The 18895-nt window shown below is 40.7% G+C and overlaps 1 protein-coding gene across 5 annotated transcripts in view; it reads left to right on the plus strand.

The window, feature by feature from the left end:
* Positions 1 to 18895, plus strand: part of Clip1 (CAP-Gly domain containing linker protein 1) — a 117142-nt gene that overhangs the window by 63139 nt on the left and 35108 nt on the right. For 3 of the 5 annotated variants that reach the window (XM_071616461.1, XM_071616465.1, XM_071616468.1), the window contains 9 exons: positions 682 to 1626; positions 3561 to 3677; positions 5943 to 6000; positions 6770 to 6853; positions 7690 to 7846; positions 9646 to 9811; positions 9908 to 10123; positions 16002 to 16118; positions 18415 to 18521. In XM_071616461.1, coding sequence (XP_071472562.1) covers positions 682 to 1626; positions 3561 to 3677; positions 5943 to 6000; positions 6770 to 6853; positions 7690 to 7846; positions 9646 to 9811; positions 9908 to 10123; positions 16002 to 16118; positions 18415 to 18521 — 1967 coding nt within the window. Of the gene's footprint in view, positions 1 to 681; positions 1627 to 3560; positions 3678 to 5942; positions 6001 to 6769; positions 6854 to 7689; positions 7847 to 9645; positions 9812 to 9907; positions 10124 to 12203; positions 14472 to 16001; positions 16119 to 18414; positions 18522 to 18895 lie in introns of all 5 variants that reach the window. The other 2 variants (XM_071616455.1, XM_071616467.1) reach the window with 2 other exon arrangements.

Raw genomic sequence — 18895 nt, forward strand, 5'->3', positions numbered from 1 at the left:
TTTTTTAGTAAGCCACAGGAGAAATTAATTTTAATAACACATTTAAACCAATATATTCAAAATTTTATTATATAATCAGTTTAGCATATTGTTAACAAGATATTTTATATTCTTTTTCCATTGAGTCTTCAAATCCTGATGTGTCTTATCACCTCACCCCAAAGGAGCCGCATTCAGGGCTCAGTGCTGTGTATGGCCAGTGGCTTCCTCCTGGATGGCACAACTCCATAGCCACCAGCATTGGACAGAGGGGCATTTGTACAGCCTTGATGAAGTGGGGTGGAAAAAACTGGGCAAATTAAGAGCATTTGTTCCTCAGGGTCCTATACCTGAGAACTTCCAAAGTTCCTGTTAACTTATTATTAATTAGTGGGTACTTCTCTGATTTATGCTGCTTTAAAGGAAGAAAGTATTTTTGGAGTGACTTAAACTGATATTCATTTTAGATTTTTCTTCAGCGTATCAAAAGGTGGAAGTTTGCCAGAGATTATAATTTTGAATTGGTTCTACCAGAATTGGGCTTTTTAAGCCATTATCACAGTGGGAGATAAATTCACCTGTGGGCATTTGTAATGGTTTGTTGCCTGAGATAAGGTAGTTCTTACCATCTTCTGGAGTGAAGAAAATCATCAGTGATTTGTTATTTAAATCACCTCTTTTTCTTTGGAATGCTATTAATAGGTGGCTACAGTGTCAGAAAAGTCTCGGATAATGGAATTAGAGAAAGACCTAGCGCTGAGAGCACAGGAAGTGGTTGAGCTCCGAAGAAGGCTGGAGTCCAGTAAGCCTGCTGGGGACGTGGATATGTCACTTTCCCTTTTGCAAGAGATAAGCTCTTGGCAAGAAAAGTTAGAAGTCACACAGGCTGACCATCAGAGGGAAATAACTTCTCTGAAGGAGCACTTCGGGGTCCGGGAAGAGACATATCAGAAGGAGATAAAGGCTCTGCACACAGCCACAGAGAAACTTTCCAAAGAGAATGAGTCCTTGAGGAGCAAGCTTGACCATGCCAACAAGGAGAATTCAGATGTGATAGCTTTGTGGAAGTCCAAACTGGAGACGGCCATTGCGTCCCATCAGCAGGCGATGGAGGAACTGAAGGTGTCCTTTAGCAAAGGGGTTGGGACAGAGTCCGCTGAGTTTGCTGAATTAAAGACGCAAATAGAGAAACTGAGAGTAGATTACCAGCACGAAATAGAAAATTTACAGAACAAACAAGACTCTGAGCGGTCTGCGCACGCTAAAGAGATGGAAGCCCTAAGGTCTAAACTGATGAAGATCATTAAGGAAAAGGAGACCAGCCTGGAAACCATCCAGTCCAAACTGGACAGAGCAGAAGACCAGCACCTAGTAGAAATGGAAGAAGCCTTAAACAAATTGCAGGAAGCTGAAATAAAGGTAAAGGAGCTAGAGGTACTGCAAACCAAATACAGTGAACAAACCAAGGTCATTGATAATTTTACATCACAGCTAAAGGCTGCTGAAGAAAAGCTCTTGGATCTTGATGCACTTCGGAAAGCCAGTTCCGAAGGTAAATTGGATATGGAGAAACTTAGACAGCAGCTTGAGGCAGCTGGGAAACAGATTCAAAATTTAGAGATTGAAAAGAATGCTGAAAGTGACAAGGTTTGTATCGAAGTCCTCCATCTTTTTTTTTTTTTCCTTCTCTGTTGGTTTTTCTTATTTTGCATTGTATGTTACTTTTGAGTTGAGGTCATTCATCCCCCAAATTCCTTATTTAATGAAAACAAATTGTGTAGCACTCCTAATTGAATATAATATATAGTGTCTTCTTAGGATCTCAAGTATGGTTTCATGTGAGGAGATTGAAGAAAATAACTGCCCAACTGGGTTAGTTTATTTTGGTTCCTTGAATCTGGGTACTTTATCTACCACTTCATCTCTAGACTATGATGTGAACTCCTGTGTAAGCTTAATTCTAGTCTATACTCTGTTTAAATAGAGAACTCCCTGTGATGGTGGGGTTAGGTAGATGAGTGGATGGATAAGATAAAAACATAAGTTTGTCTCCTCCTTTCCCACCCACATCACTGCCTTGTCTGTAGGATTATGTATAAAAACAGTGTGAACTGAGTGCTTCTAGACTATTGTGAATGAACATTTGTGATAAATAACATTCACAGAAGGTCAAGAACTCAGAGCCCTTTGCATTGCCACTTAACGTTGCATTGAAGTTTTCTTCCATGCCACAAGCAAATGATCTGGCCCCTGCTTTTTTGGGGGGTGAGGGAAGGGGATTAAACCCAAGTGCACTTAACCACTGAGCTACATCCCCATCCCTCCCCCTTTGTAGTTGTAGATGGACAGCATGACTTTATTTTATTTATTTTTATGTGGGTGCTGAGGACTGAACCCAATGCCCCTCACGTGCTAGGCAAGCGCTCTACCACTGAGCCACAACCCAGCCCTTATTTTTTATTTTGAGATAGGGTCTCACTAAGTTGCTTAGGGCCTCTCTTAAGTTGCTGAGGCTACCTTGAACTTGTGATCCTCCTGCCTCAGGCTCTCATTACAGGAATGTGCCACTGCTCCTGGCCTGTCCCCTGCTTTTTTGAGGGAAGACAAGTATGCTTATGGCCAAGACATAGAAATTATTATGAACCATCAGCCTGCTCCATTTCTTACTAACTAGCCTTGTTACATGTCTTATTTATTTTTAAGGACTGCTTGAAGAGATCTTCCCAGTCCTACCATGGTTGAGGTGGTGGTACTGATGCTGAATGCTCTGAGCTTTTTGTGGGAGAAGCTGCTCCCACAAAAGAAGGAAGGGTTGTCTTGGTTAAATGGGGAGAGGTGAGGACAGACAAACAGCAGATGTTGCTGTTACCTGTAGTTGAAGATGACAAAGCTGTGGAAATTTTCTCTAATCTCCTCATGTGGTTCCAAAACACCAATCAAAACACAAACTTTAATTAGAAGAGAATAAGTAACTAATGGTTGGGTCACTTTTTCACGTCAAGATTTAATGAAAGCCAAGTTCTGGTGGCTATTGTCTAGTGGATTTCCAAATTTGTTTTGAATGTATATTTATAAAAGTATGGAAAAATACAGACCACATGCACCCACCATCCCTATTTTAAGGTTTTTTGTTTTTTTCCTTGTTTTTTTTAATGATGGGGATGACCCAGGGCCTCCCGCATGCTGAGGTTAGGCTGTATTGCAGAGCTGCACTCTCAGCATTAGATTTTTTAACATCCAGGAAGTAAATTGGTCAAGGAGCTCATTTAGGAAGTAAGCATTGGCACTTTGTGCTTCGGATTTTGCTGGTACTCAATTTTAGGTGTGGGAAAATAGTGTATTTTGATAAAAAACAAAACAAAACAAAAAACCATGAGACAGATGATCATATCTAGAACTGATTATTTGAAAAGTCATTGGCGTCTTAGAATTTAAAAAAAAACCCTTTTTATTCCTTTCAGTTTTGTTTTGTTGTGTTTGTTTCTTTTAATTTTTTTTATATTTGTTTTGTTTTTTCCTTATCATTCTTTTTGTTTCCTTTTTGTTCATTTGCTTCTATACCATGTAACTCTGTGTGTTAGGCTAGTAGCATTGCCAGAGAGCTCCAGGGAAAAGAGCTAAAGCTTACTAACCTTGAGGAAAATTTGAGTGAAGTCAGTCGAGTGAAAGAGGCTTTGGAAAAAGAACTTCATATTTTGGTAAGTACCTATTGGGAACCTGATTCTCAGGATTTCTGGCCATTTCCTAATCTTGTTGTTTTTTAAATCTCCATAAAGAGAAAGATTAAGCTATTTCTTTTCTCCTTCAAAATGCCTATTTAAATTGAGTGTATTGGCTATTGGCTGATAAATTATCTTGAGGGGAATTGGATTAAACAAACTGGCAGTAACGGTAGGTATACTTTTCTTGTTCTCTTGCCTTTGGTAAAGCACTGCTTTGGAACGTTACTCACTGTTTAGCTTTGCTGAACCTGGAGCCCTGCCTAGTTGCAAACCCAGCATTTTAGGTTTCTTTGTTGGTGAGGCTATGTCTTGTGCTGTGCCTTCACCTCCTGCTTTGTGACCTTGCTGGGCAGCAGCAGCCCGGCTATCCTGGTCTTCAGTGCCCTCCACTGGTTACAACTTGCTGTATTCAACCTTAGGTAATTACTGTCTTTTTCATATTTCCTCTTAATTCCAGATTTTGAAACAGATTTTTTTTAACCTTTTCTCAATTTTTTCCCCCTCCTACTTTGCCTTCTACACCAAAAACCTGATCTTAATCAAAGCTGGTAATTGTGAACAGGGGCTGTGGTACTCATGTGTCATGGAAGAGGAAAGTCATAAACCTATGAAGAAACTAGACAAGAGAAATGGTAGCTACTCAGAGTCTGTTGTTCCAGCTCTTCCACAACCTACCTTCCTGTTCCCCACTTGCTATACTTCTCAGCTAACCACAGTGGTAAACAAAAAAGTATATGATTTGATTTTTTTTTTTTCCTTTTTGGTTACTATGGATTGAACTCAGGGTATTTTAACATTGACACATCAAGCCCTTTTTATTTTGAGAAAGTGTCTTGCTAAATTGCTGAGACTAAACTCAAACTTGGAATCCTCCTGCTTCAGCTTCCTGAGTTGCTGGGATTACAGGTGTGCACCACTGTGCCTGGCTATGATTTCTTATCTAAATGCTACAGATTTCTACTTTTTTTTTTTTTTTGAGTACCAGGGATTGAACTCGGGGGCACTCAACCACTGAGTCACACCCAGCCATTTTTTGTATTTTATTTAAAGACAGGTTCTCTCTGAGTTGCTTAGTTCCTCGAGGTTGCTGAGGCTGGTTTTGAACTTCAATCCTCTGCCTCAGCCTCTTGAGCTGCTGGGATCACATGTGTGTGTCTGCATGCCCGGCTCTACTTTTTTATGATAATTATACAGCCATACTTTTCAATGGTGGCTCCTATGCACATAAAATTAAATGAATTAAAAATAAAATTGAAATTTAATTCTGCTCTTACACCAGCTACATTTTCAGTGCTCAGTAGCTACATGTGGCTAAAGGCCAAAGAGCAGTTGAGAACATTTTCACCATCATACAAAGTTCTGTTGGACAGTTCTGGCATATAATTTTTTAGCTACGTTATGTGAAGAAGTTGACTTGGAAATCACCCTTTTGTGATTTGGTATCCTTTAAGAAAATGTTTTGAGTTCCCCATTTCTCTGTCCCCTTCCTACACTTTCAGGATGCCTTGGTTTTTTCCTAAATCAGAGTATCCCTCGATTTGCTCTTTGGAGAATACAAGCCACCTCAAGTCTGGCTTTGGGAATAACACAAACTAGCATTCTAAGGGTTTTGATGGACTTTGGTTTGTATGTCCATCTTTTAGTAATCTTAGTTAGAAATATTCATTTAAACATTCTCTGGGTAATCAGCTCAAAATTAATCTCAGGACAGCCAGGATAGTGGTTTTATCTTGGCTTGTTGTCATATGTAGAAAAGGAAACCTTGAACAAATTTCTGAGACTGATCTAGAATCAAGATGTTAGACCTGAATCTAGTTAAATTTTCTCAGGTTATTCTCAGAAATAAAGAAATCCAGAACTTTTTACTGTCTCAAGCAGACTTCTGAACAGAAAGTTGTTATTTGAGTGTAAGCAATGTGACAAAGCATGCTCAGGCACCACATGTGTATGCACCACATGTGTATGCCTATGTGTACATCTACATAAGTGGATAAGTTCCTACTCTTGGTACAGGGATGCACACACACTGCGCATGCACGGGCCACACATGCCTCACTTACTTGTATGTATACATGCACTTGTGCACGGTACACCTTTGGCAGTAATTGGTACTTGTATGTTTTAATGAAACAAAACCAGCAACACAATGTAGACAGTGTTGTGGTTGTAACTGATACCTTTTATCATTTGAAATCTCTCTTCTGATTATCTGGTTCTTTTTTTTTTTTTTTTTTTATTAAGAAAGAAAAATTTGCTGATGCTTCAGAGGAGGCAGCCTCTGTCCAGAGAAGTATGCAAGGTATGTATCATGACAGTATGATCAGGTCACCTTAGGGCACGTCACACTGCCCCATTGGAGCTTGCCGCTCAGTACACCTTTTCCACAGTCTAATCTCATTGTCCCGGCATTGCCAAGCGTGCAGGAATGCGTGATTCTATTGGCTTCCCCAAGTTTCACATTCCCAAGTAATTCTTTTTTCTTTTGGCTTAAGGCTTAGTCCGTAATACAATGTAAGTATTCCTGGGAAAAGTGTTACCTTGTTTGAGGTTTAGTCATTGATAGCTTAATTGAGTTTTATTTGGAAGGAAGAAAGAGATGTGGGAAAAGGCTCGGGAGCCTGTCTGAGACGCACATGCGGGAGGGAGAGAGCCAGGCTTCTTCCGCAGCGTTCTGAGGGGACGCCTGGAGGTGGCGCACGCCTGTAATCCCAGCGGTTCGGGAGGCTGAGGCAGGAGGGTTGCGAATTCAAAGCCAGCCTCAGCAAAGCGAGATGCTAAGCAACTCAGTGAGACCCTCTCTCTAAATAAATACAAAATAGGGCTGGGGAATGTGGTTTCAGTGGTCGAGTGCCACTGAGTTCAATCCCCAGTATCTGCCTCCCCCCCCCCCCACTACCCCCTCCAAACAAACAAACAAACAAACAAACAAAAAACCTAAGGGGACATTTCAGCATTCCTGGGCTGTCAGATCTCACAGGCATATGATTTGATTGGCTTGTAAGATAGCCAAGCTCTAGATAGCCTATTAAATATGAAACATAGTAAACTTTTAACTTTATTCTAAATAGAAACTGTAAATAAATTGCACCAAAAGGAAGAAGAGTTTAACATGCTGTCTTCTGAATTGGAGAAGTTAAGAAAAAATTTATCAGGTAAGAAATCTCTGGTTACTAAGCAGTAAATACAGTAGGTTTCCAAGGATTCAAGATGGCTGTCGTGTGCCTCAGAGACATATCTGCTGTTGAGGCATGACCTCTTCCCGCATGGTGATATAATGGGTGGATACTTGTTTGCCCTCTGTGACCCCAACAAGTCCTCTACTCTGTTCTCAAAAGAGCCCAGATCCACCACTCCCATCACTTCCGTGGCCAGCCTTGACCCCAGCCCAAACCATCTTTAACTGCTGACCACTTGCTCCTTGTTACTGCCCTTGCCTCAACTTGTGGTTCCCAATGCAGCAGCCAGAGAGTGAGCCTTTGAGTGCGAAGTCAGGTCCTATCACCTCTGTCTTCGAGACCTTCAGGCAGCTCCCATCTCACTCACTAAGAGCTGTGGTCCTTACCCCAGGCAGGCCCATTCCTCACGGTCTCGCCCTGGACTCCTCTACCCCTTGCTCCTTCCACCCTGGCCACCTGAGCCTTTGCTGATATTGGACCCAGCAGACATGTTCCTGCCTCTGAGTCTTTTGCACTTGACTTTCCTTCTTCTTTCATTTTGGTCTTTACTTAAATGTTCCCATCTCAGAGAGGCTTCATCTAGAATTTTAATCTTCCCAGCTCCATTCTCTGCTTTTAGTTTTCCCCTTAGCATTTATCTGTATTACATTATTATTTTCTTTATCTTGTTTAATGACTGTCATCTTTGCTGGAATGTGACTTTCTTGAGGGTGGGGCTTGCAGTATACAGTCACCCCCAGAACAAGGATGTACTCAGTAAATCTTTCTTGCTGTTAACAAGCAGTGCTTTTTTTTTTCCTATATATGTTTAGATATGGAGGCGAAATTTAGAGAACGAGATGAAAAAGAAGAGCAGTTGATAAAGGCAAAGGAAAAATTGGAAAATGACATTGCCGAAATAATGAAGATGTCAGGAGATAATTCTTCTCAGCTGACGAAAATGAATGATGAATTACGTCTGAAAGAAAGGTCTGTATGAACATGAAGAGAATGAGTGCCCGCTTTAGGTTACACTTTGCAGTAGGGTCTATACATGGAGGGACCACAGGGTTAGAATTGCTGTGTTTTAAGATTTGTGTGTCCTTTTCTTTTTTTCCTTCCCTGTGTGTGTGTGTGGGGGGGATGTGGTGTGGGGGGTTGAACCCAGAGCCTTGCGCATGCTAGGTGAGTGCTCTCCCACTGAGCTACACCCATAGACCTTTGTTCCTTTCTGTTACAACCTCAGTTTGTCCTGAATCAACTGTTTTTTTTAAAATTTTTACTATGGGTTTTACCTATATCACTTGTCGAGAGAGGATGGAGTTAACGAATACAATATTATTTATAGACTTTTTGGTGATTTGCAAAGAAATGGCAATAACATTTTTTACAGGCAGTTAAAGGTAGTTTTAACTTCAAAGTAATGATAGGTAACACTTAGTGAAGAGTTTACTTTGTGCCATGCACTATATTGATAGCTCATATGGAGTGCATTTTCTAATTCTCATAGTAACCTGATGAGGTGGGTATAGTATTTTTTTTTTTTTCCTTTCAATGCTAAGGATGAAACCCAGGGCCTCACACTTGCTTAATAAGAAATCTACCTCTGAGTTGAGCTATCTCCCTTTTTATTTTTTAAGACAGGGTCTCACTAGGTTGCCCAGACTGGCCTTGAACTTGTGATCCTCCTGCTTCAGCCTCCCGAGTAGCTGGAATTACAGGCCTACACTACTTGTTATTAATTATCTTATTATTCCTATTTTAAAGAAAGAGAAACTGAGAAACCCAGACTTCCTGGGGATGAGTAACTTGCCTGTGGTTTCAGATTTGGCTACCTGGACCCCTGTTGCTCTTGCTACATGGTACTTTCTCAGTCTTGAGGCTTAATGTCTGTTCTTGTCTTTGTTATGAGGTTCTTATTGCTTTGGGTTTTTTTTTTTTCTCCTACATAGGCTCTCAAAAATTTTTTTTTTTTTTAGAGAGAATATTTTAATATTTATGTTTTAGTTTTTCGACGGACACAACATCTTTGTTTGTATGTGGTGCTGAGGATCGAACCCGGGCCGCACGCATGCCAGGAGAGCGCGCTACCGCTTAGCCACATCCCCAGCTCTCAAAATGTTTTTTATACAGCAGAAACTTCTCGACAGTATTTTAGAACCATTAGAATTCTACTTCTCAAAGTGTTAAGACTTGGAAAATGACAGGTACACTATCCATTCACCCCCACACACTTCAGAGGTAGTGGTGGTTGGTAACCAGGCCTGCTGTGAGGGAGGTATGCTGCACAGGTGTTATACAAGTAGAATCGAGAGGTGCCTACATGTTGCTTCCTGTGTTCTATGATTCATTCAGTAGCCCATCTTCCTGGAAGTGTTCATGCTTTCCATACATCCTTTTCCAGCCACACAGTTCTCTTTAAGCAAGAAATTCTAAGCTTTTTATTGCCGTTTTTGCATTCTTCCCAAGAGGTATTTTAATGAGTTTTTAGTAATCTAGTCTGCTGAAAAAATTCATTTTCTTTAACATGTTTATTTTTCACTATGATCTAAACATAAAATAATCTTCACATTGTGTTAGTTGTCACTCTAAATAAAATATTTAGAACTATCATAGTTGTTAAAATTATTTAAGCAGGTGATTTTTTTTAAATTTGCCTAGTTCAGGTATTAATTACTCATAAATTTTATAATCATTATACAATGGTTATTAATAGTATACTTCTAATGTAATTCTTAAATTTAAAACATTCTTATGACCTGGCACCTTGTATTAAAACTTTTTTCCAGATGTGTGGAAGAATTACAGCTAAAACTTTCAAAGGCCAATGAAAATGCGAGTTTTCTTCAGAAAAGTATTGGGGAAATAACTCTTAAAGCTGAACAGAGCCAGCAGGAAGCAGCCAGAAAGCACAAGGAAGAAAGGAAAGAATTGGAGGAAAAATTGTTGGACCTGGTAAGGAGAGAGCAAGTGGGACTGTTGGCTGGCACGGAGGGCAGGGTGATCCTGATTGGGCCAGATGACTCATTCCTTCCCTTGGTGTCTCTGCAGGAAAAGAAGGTGGAAATGAGCCACAACCAGTGTCAGGATCTGAAATCCAGGTATGAAAAGGCCAGTTCTGAGACGAAAACAAAGCATGAAGAAATTCTGCAGAACCTACAGAAGGTGCTGCTGGCCACGGAGGAGAAGCTGAAGGCTGCCCAGGAGGAGAACAGAGGCCTGATGCAGGAGATGGAGGACCTGAAAGTACAGGCTGACAAAGCCAAAGTAGGTCCTTGGGGTGTGCTGTCGTGGTGTTACAGCTCGCTTGAGTTCTGCACCAAGGCTGCAGTTGCTTTGAAAGCAGTGGCAGACGCGAAGCTTGAGCTGAACTTCACAAATGTTAACCTCTCAGGGTGGTGGATTGCATTTCAGGTCACTTCAAGCTTTTTGTATCAGGTACTCTTCCTTCTCAGGATGGAGATGGCTGCAGGTCTTTCCCCTGGATGTATTATGTAGCCATCACCACCCCCTTTGCTGCTTGTTCCTAGCTGGCACAAAGCATCCTATGCTGCCGGAGCTGTCTGCCTGCTTGTAGTAGTTTCCCTGGTGTGGGAAAAGTGTCTTCCTCTCCTCTTGGCTGAGCCTGCTGCCACCCTGCACTGGGGTTAGGAGAGGCAAGCTGCCGAAAAGCAGGAGGCAGAGCAAGGCCACACACGAGCCAGTAGTTAGAAATGGAGAGAGCCTTCTTGGACAAACAGAGCTCTCGCAGGAAGAATTAGAACTCTGGATGCCTGGCACAGGGGCACACACACCTCTAATCCCAGCTACTTGGGAGGCTGAGGCAGGAGGATCAAAATTTCAAAGCCAGCTTTAGCAACTTAGATTTGGTCTCAAAATAAAAATTTAAAAAAGGGACTGGAGATATAGCTAAGTAATAGAGCACTTGCCTAATGTGTGAGACCTGGGTTCAATTCAGGTTCAATTAACCAAATTTTTTTTTTTTTTTTAAAACCAAAAAAGGACGAATTCCAAGAGGGCTTATCAACAAGGAAGCTGGGTTCAAGGGCAGTGAGGAAACATCCTCTTAGTGAATAGAGTAGAACTTGATATATTGAATTTCAGTTTATGGTGTTCAGGTTGCCTCTCTGCTCCAATATTTTCTTTGATGCTGGTAACTTAACTTCCTACTACAATTGAACTTTTTTATTGCTCAAAGATAAGTAAATACTTATCTTTGTGTGTTTTTAAAGTATTAGATAAATGTTTATGTAGGAGTTTAGTAGAAATAAATTAGAAAATAACTTGAGACAAATCCTATGGAAAACTTCCTACTGATTAAGGTCGTATGACATAGTGCATGTCAAACATAAGAGGCAGCAGCTTCCCTCTGCCTATGCTGGCGGTAAGGCTCCCTCTTCCCCGTAACTCTCCAGTTTTATATGAGCCATTTAGCACTGGTTATGTCTCCCCATCTTTTGTTTGTAAGGTTCCTTTATTTTAAATATTTTTTAAAATATCTTTTTAGTTGTAGATGGACACAATGCCTTTATTTTATTTATTTTTATGTGGTGCTGAGGATCGATCCCAGGCCTCACATATGCTAGGCAAGTGCTCTGCCACTGAGCCATAGCCCCAGCCCTGTGCAGTTCCCTTGATCTGGACTCGACTTCGAGTTTTTTAGTGTTTCCTTTAACATGTGGTAGTCTGACCAAACCACAGCTTTTTTTTTTTGTCTTAATATTTTTTAAAATTTTTGTTGTATTCATTGTGGTCAAATTATCTTATAAATCAATATATTTTAAAAAATCTACTCAATCACCGTAGCCTAGAAGTTGTTCTGTATTTAATAAATTACTGGGGCTAAGCTACACTCAGCCAAGTGACTGTCATTTTGGCAAAGTCATGCAGTTAGGTTGAAAAGCAGCAGTTTATTTTCCCTTGCTGTCGTCCTCTCCCTTGTATTTGGTTAATATATACTCATTTTTTGTAGTTTTTTGTATATTTAAATTTTTTCTACAAATCCTTTCTATAATAGCAATAATTAGATAATTGGAATGGTAAGAGAGAATCTTATGCCCTGATGCCAAAATCAAGCTACTCCTTTTATTTTCTAGGGAGTTATCAGGTTGTTTCAAAGAAAATCAGCGAGTAGATTTATAAGCATGTTGCAAAGCTAACTTTGCTTTGTATCATCCCTTTATGGGCTGTTTCTCTGGTTTCTTCCTCTTATTCACATAGTTTCTATTAAGTTTATGGTAGAAAATTTTAGACTTTTACCATGTAGGCTACATTAAGTTATTTGGGCTTGCATTTGTCTGCTTGATTTCATTTTTGTTTCCATTCTTTCCATCTTCTGTTTCTGTAGTCGCTAACTTATTTGTTAACATCAGCCAAAAAAGAAATTGAACTAATATCAGAAGAGCTGAGGGGTCTGAAATCAGAGAAGCAGCTTCTTGCTCAGGAGGGGAATGCTTTAAAGTTAGAAAAAGGTTCGCTTTTATCAAAGCTTGTAGAAGTGGAGGCCAAAATGACTTTGCTTCAGGAAGACCAGCAGAAACTGTGGTCAGTAAATGAAACTCTTAATTTAGAGAAGGAGAAAGTCTTAGAAGAAAAACAAGATGTTGAAAAGCTTTACCAGCAAGAACATCTCCATAAAGAATCTTTGGCTGTCGAGAGAGAGAAATTGCTTAAAGAAATCAATGTTGCACAGGAAGAACTCTTAAAGATACATAGGGAGAATGACTCTTTGCAAGCTTCCAAGGCAGGTGTGCAGGTGCTCATTGATGAGCTCCGGTTCCTCAAAGATACCATGACAGCTGAGTCGGAGAAGGCAAGGGCAGAAAAAAACCACCTGGAGGATCAGATCAAGAAGCTTACTGCAGAAAATCTCCTCTTAGTAAAAGATAAGGATGACATGATTCAGAAGCTTCAGAGCGCTTATGAGGAGCTAGTCAAGGATCAGAAAGCTTTGGTCCAGGAGATTGAAGAGCTCACGTCAGAGAAGAAGTCAGTGGTAGAGAAGAAGTCAAGCCTTGATAATGCATGCCTGGTCCTGAAAACAGAACGAGATGACCTCCTCCAGAGAAACAGAGACCTACAATTTGAGAAGGACGTGCTGCGTCAGGGTCAGGAAAAGCTGAATGCCAACTTGGAGGCTGCCCTCCAGGTCAAGCAGCTGCTCAGCACAGAGGCTGGGACGCTGCACACGCAGCTGGACTGTGCCAGCAAAGCACTGAGAAAGGCTGAGCTGGAGACAAGGCAACTTCAGGCCACCAACACAAGCCTCACAAAGCTCCTGGAGGAGATTAAGACCAGTCGAGCGATCACAGACTCTGAGTGCATCCAGCTTCTCCATGAGAAAGAGACTTTGGCAGCCTCTGAAAGGAAACTCTTGGCCGAGAAGGAGGAACTTCTAAGTGAAAATAGGAATATCGCTGAAAAATTCAGCAAGCGCTCGGAAGAAGCCACCCATGTTGAGAAGAGCCTGAATGAGAAGATCACATACCTAACTTCTGAGAAAGAGATGGCTTGTCAGAAAATAACTAAGCTTAAAAAGCAACAGGAGAGTCTCTTGCAAGAAAAATCAGCCCTGGAAATGCGAAATGGAGATTTACTTGCAGAGAGAGAAAGTTCCATCAAAGCCATAGGAGACCTTAAAAGGAAGTATGATCAAGAGGCTGCAAACAAAAGGATAATTGTGCATGAGAAGATGAAACTACTCAGCAGTGTTGATGCTCTGAAAAAAGAACTTCTAGAGAGAAAAAGGGAAAACCAGGAACTGGTGACCAGTAAGTGTGACCTTTCTTTGATGCTGGAAGAGGCTCAAAATGCCAAAGAGAATCTTGAAAAAGAACACACCAGTATGATGCAAGCAAAGGAGAATCTGAACGCTGAGCTTAAGACTTGTTGCTGTGAAAAGAACATTTTGCTGAGGGATGGCTTGAACCTGCAAGAAGAATGTCAGAAGTTAAACAAGACGATCCATGAAATGCAGCAGTCCTTAATGCTGGAAAAAGAGGCCAGAGTGAAGGAAAACGAGTCATCCTTGTATGAAAACAATCAACTCCACGGGAGAATGGTGCTCCTGCAGCAGGAGGTGGAGGAGTTAAGAGTGTGTACTGAACAGCTCCAGTCTGAGAAATTCACACTAATCCAAGAAAAGACTAAATTGGAGCAAAAGGTGGTAGAGATCATTAAAGAAAAGGAACTCTTGAGTGTGGAAACAGCTCAGCTCGCTGCCAACATAGAGACCCTGAAAAGCGATTTTGCTAACTTGTCCAAGTCCAAGTTAGAACTGCAGGAGCTGCACAGCTGCCTCTCCAAGATCCTGGGTGACCTCCGGCTGAACCATGAAGTGACTGTGGCTGAGAGAGCCCAAGTGATACAAGACAACAAGAACCTTCTGGCTGAGAAAAGAGAGCTGATGCTTAGAAAGGATGAGATCCTGAAGGAGAAGGAAAAGCTGGAAGAAAGCTACTTCATTCTCCAGAAGGAGATTAGCCAGCTGGCCCAAACCAATAGCCACATTTCAGCCAACCTCCTAGAATCTCAGAGTGAAAACCGTACTTTGAGGAAAGACAGGAGCAAGCTTACCCTTAAAATTAGAGAGCTTGAGACTCTTCATTCATTTACGGTAAAGTGAGAGGTTCAAGTATCAAGATCTCAGACTCCTTACTAACCCTGTGCATTAACATTAGTGGCTTAGTTGATTTTTCCTTATTGTTATTTAGGCAAATCCACCTCATTAAATGGGTTGCTTTTATGTTTTCAGTTGTTCGTTAGGGTCTGCAAGGGCATTTATTTATTAAATGCCTGAGTGCAGACGTCTTACCCCATTTGGGAAGAAGTTGCAAACTGTGAATAAAAAGGATTTATTTTTTAACTTAAGGATAAACTTTGTGAAAAAACTAACTGTGGTTTTTAGAGTCTTAAGAACAATAATAGACTGGGCACAGTGGCACACACATGTAATCCTATCAACTCCAGAGCCTGAGGCAGGAGGATCATAAGCTTGAGACCAGCCTCAGCGACTTAGCAAGGCTCTATTTCAAATCAAAAAATTTAAAAAGGCTAGGGATGTAGCTCAGTGGATTCAGTCCCCAGTACCAGGGGAGAAAAAATAGGCAATGATAGAATGGGCATATATTAAACTATAGTATCTGCTGTTTGGCTCTTAACTGTTTCATTGGGTCTGTCCATTGGAGTTGAATGATTTCACTGAAATCTCCATGACCAAGGATGGGGCAGGTATAACGTGGAATGCCCATGAAATTCATTAGACTAAATGAGAATGTAAGTAAGTGCCTAGAAAGCTTTTAATTTATTTTTATGATTATTTTTATATTAGGCAGCTAAGAATTTACCTCCATTTGCATACATCTTTTTTTATTCACAGTCATAATATAAATTCATTATCCATAGTTTCTCTCATAGACTTTTCCATTAAACGCTTCTCATGAAACACTTCAGTTTTATGTTATAAATGCCCAAATAATTTTTATCTTGCATGGAAGCTTTCCAGCCTAAATTGAGTGATTTCTAAAGCTCCAAATTTGAAATAGCAAGAATAGTGTTTTCTGTTTTTTTTGGATTTTGTTTTTTGTTATTGTTGTGGTTGCTGGGTTTGATGGCACACACATCTGTAATCCCAGTGACTTGGGAGGCTAAGGCAGGAAGATGACAAGTTCAGCCTCAGCAATTTAACAAGACCCTAAGCAACTCAGCGAGACTGTCTCAAAATGAAATGGACTGGGAATGTGACTCTCTGGTAAAGTGCTCCTGGGTCAATCCTCAGTAACAAAAAAAAAAAAAAAAAAAAGTTTTTAACTTAGAACAGTAAATGTAATTAGGAAAAATTCAGTTTTCTAGGGTTGTCATTCTTTACAGTCACTAAATAGCCTCTCAAATGTAGGTCAGAATGACGAAGGCGTGATAGAGTAACTAGGAACTGTCCCTGGAACGTGGAGATTGAGAGGAGTCCAGAAACATGGAAATGGTGTGAATGTCAACTTACTGAGGAGTGGCAGGGAAGGGTCTGACTTTGCTTCGGAGTGAAGGCCCTCTGCTTTCATGCTGGGTGGGGGCTGTCTCTAGGCGGTGTGTCTCAGCCACATAACACTCAGCTGCCAGTGCAGCGTTCCTCACGTTATCTTCTTGTGTTCAGGCTGCTCGGACTGCGGAAGATGCCATGCAGATAATGGAGCAGATGACCAAGGAGAAGTCCGAGACTCTGGCCTCCCTGGAGGACACCAGGCAAACAAACGCAAAACTGCAAAGCGAAGTAATCAGACTTAAATGGCTTACTGACCTCACGGGACGCCTGATCCTAACTCAGGATTGGGTGTTTTTTGGAAGCATGGCCTTCCAGAGGTTTGATCCCTGGAAGGTACACTCGAGGTTTGATGGAGTGTACACCAGGGCCATGAGGATGTTTGATAAAGTGTATCACTTTATTACTTATTTAGTAGGATGAACCTTTGAAAATTGAGGGGAAAACCTTGAGAGTGTGGTTTTTGGTTAATTACTTAGGGATAGCACCGGAGAGAGAGAAGGCTGATGACATTCCCTACTTTCAGATTCTTTTTTTTTTTTTTTTTTTAGTGGTGCTGGGGATTGAACCCAGGGCCTTGTGCATGTGAGGCAAGCCCTCTACCAACTGAGCTATACCCCCAGCCACTAGATTCTTTATATTATGTCATATGCATTTTTTCTCCTCAATTCTCTCCCAACCTGGAGCCACTAAATTCCATTTTGCAGCCCCAAATTTAATGTAGGCCTTTTGTTGGCCAAGTTTAGTGCTGATTTGCTTTTGTGTCAGCTTGAATTAGTCATTTCTGAAGCTGAGACAAATTTGTGGTGTCAAGATATTTTGATTTTTATCCACAAGTAGCATTTCTCCTTGGCCCTTCTTTGATTCCCCTATTCCCACTCTTCTATCTTATACCAACCCATTCTTTCCTTGGAAAGCTGTTGTCTAAATATCTAGAGGACTGATTCACTAAAATGAGTGTGTGAAAGTCTGTACAACTCCAGATGCTTCTTAAAGTTACAGGCAGGTAAGATACTAAACCAAAAAAGCAAGAGAAGGGAATGAGCCAGGTGTTATGGTATATGAATATAATCCAAGCTACTTGGGAGACTGAGGCAGGAGGATCACAAGTCTGTGTCAGCCTGGCAATTAGACCCTGTTGCTTAGTGGTATAGCACTTGCCTAGCATGTGTCAGGCCCTGGGTTCTATCCCCAGCACCTCAAAATAAAATAAATCACAGATGATAATCTGAATTAGAAGCTAGAGTATTTGAGAAAATTTGGGGGAATGTTTCTAGTCATTGAAGATGGACTCAGGGAAAATTGTGTCCTCCCATGGATTCTCCTCCCTGGATATACCTGTGGTAGCCAGATTACAAGACTGGATGAACCATTTCTTGTGACTTTTTTCCTTGTTCTGGAAATCTAGAATGTTAGAAGGTATTTAAAGGAAGGTACGGTTTTTGAAACTGGCAAGACATAGGGCCGGGAGTGTTACCCAGCGGTAGAGCACTTGGCTGGCAGCACAAGGCCCTGGATTTGATCCCCAGCATTGCAAAAACAAAAGCTAGCAAGACACTTTCCGGGATTTTTGGCAGGTGACATGGCAAAAGGAGTCTGACATTTCTCCCTGACTATGGGAAACAAGAACACAAGGAGAGAGCCAGTGTGGCCCATCCTTGCTGGTTCTCCCACCATTGGTCCAGATCCAGGACCAGTCACATCCCCTCTGTTCCCTGACATACCTGGCTCTCCACCAGGGCTCAGGCTCTAAGCTGGCTGTGAGTGCTGTGGGCAGTGGTGGGGCTGAGGGATGAGAGTGCCTGCAGTCTTCCTGTATGCCTAGTCCCCTTTCAGGTTGAGGTTCAGATTGATGACTAATTTTTTTCCAATCTATATATATTTTGTTCAAATAAATGCTTTTGTAACAAGGACTGTGTAAATTTGGTACTGAAATTAGACTATGTCATATCATATGTTACTATTCTGTGGGGGAAGAAAAGGGATTTCATTTCAGTACAAGGAATAACCCTTGCTGATGTTGATGTGCTTTATAATTTCTTTCTTGTTTTTTAAAAATGAATCATACTTGAATAGTATGCTCAGTAATAATTACTGAGAATTGTGCACAAGATGAAGGAAAACTTTTGTTTTAATTTATGTGGCAAATCAGTTTGACATTTTGGCCAGGTGTACACAAAATGGTCGGACTCAATGTAAGGAGGATTGCAGTTTATAATAGACTCATCATTTGTGATTTTTTTTTAAATTGTAGATGGACACAATATCTTTGTTTTATTTATTTATTTTAATGTGGTGCTGAGGATCGAATCCAGTGCCTCACACGTGCGAGGCAAGTGCTCAACCATTGAGCTACAACCCCAGTCCCATTTGTGATTTCTTTACCCCGTGACACTTTTTTTTTTTTTTGTAAGTGACTATTTTCATCCATTTTTAAAAATATGCATTTTCATGAATAATTTGTCTATCCAACCATACCATTGGAAAATGAAAATATTTCACAAGACTTTTTCTTTTGGTCTTTAAGTTGGACACGCTTAAAGAAAACAACTTGAAAAATGTGGAAGAGCTGAACAAATCAAAAGAACTTCTGACTGTAGAGAATCAAAAAATGGAAGAATTCAGGAAAGAAATGTAAGTTAATCTCCTTGAGAGAAATCACATAACTTATTTTAAATTGCAAAAGTGAAAACAGTTATTTAGAAAATATTTGAAAAGCACATAAAGCAAAGATAGATACGCCCTTCTGTATCCCAAATACTATTTCACCCCCAGAGGCCACCTCAGTAACCAGGGGTAAGTCAGAATGACAGTTACATTAAAGGATCACAGGGGACCATGTGCTGCCTGATGAGTTAAGATGTTTTAGATTCAAATGTGACTTTGTAAAGCCAAAAAAACCCAAGTAGAATCAGACATTTAGAGTAGTCTGCTTACGTGACAGCCAGTCTTAAAGTTTTGAAGCATCAGATCCTTTATTTAGAAATCCCGCAAGATTTTTCTATAGA

This window comes from Marmota flaviventris, chromosome 1, assembly GCF_047511675.1.
Source record: "Marmota flaviventris isolate mMarFla1 chromosome 1, mMarFla1.hap1, whole genome shotgun sequence".
In the NCBI taxonomy this organism is placed as follows: Eukaryota; Metazoa; Chordata; class Mammalia; order Rodentia; family Sciuridae; genus Marmota; species Marmota flaviventris.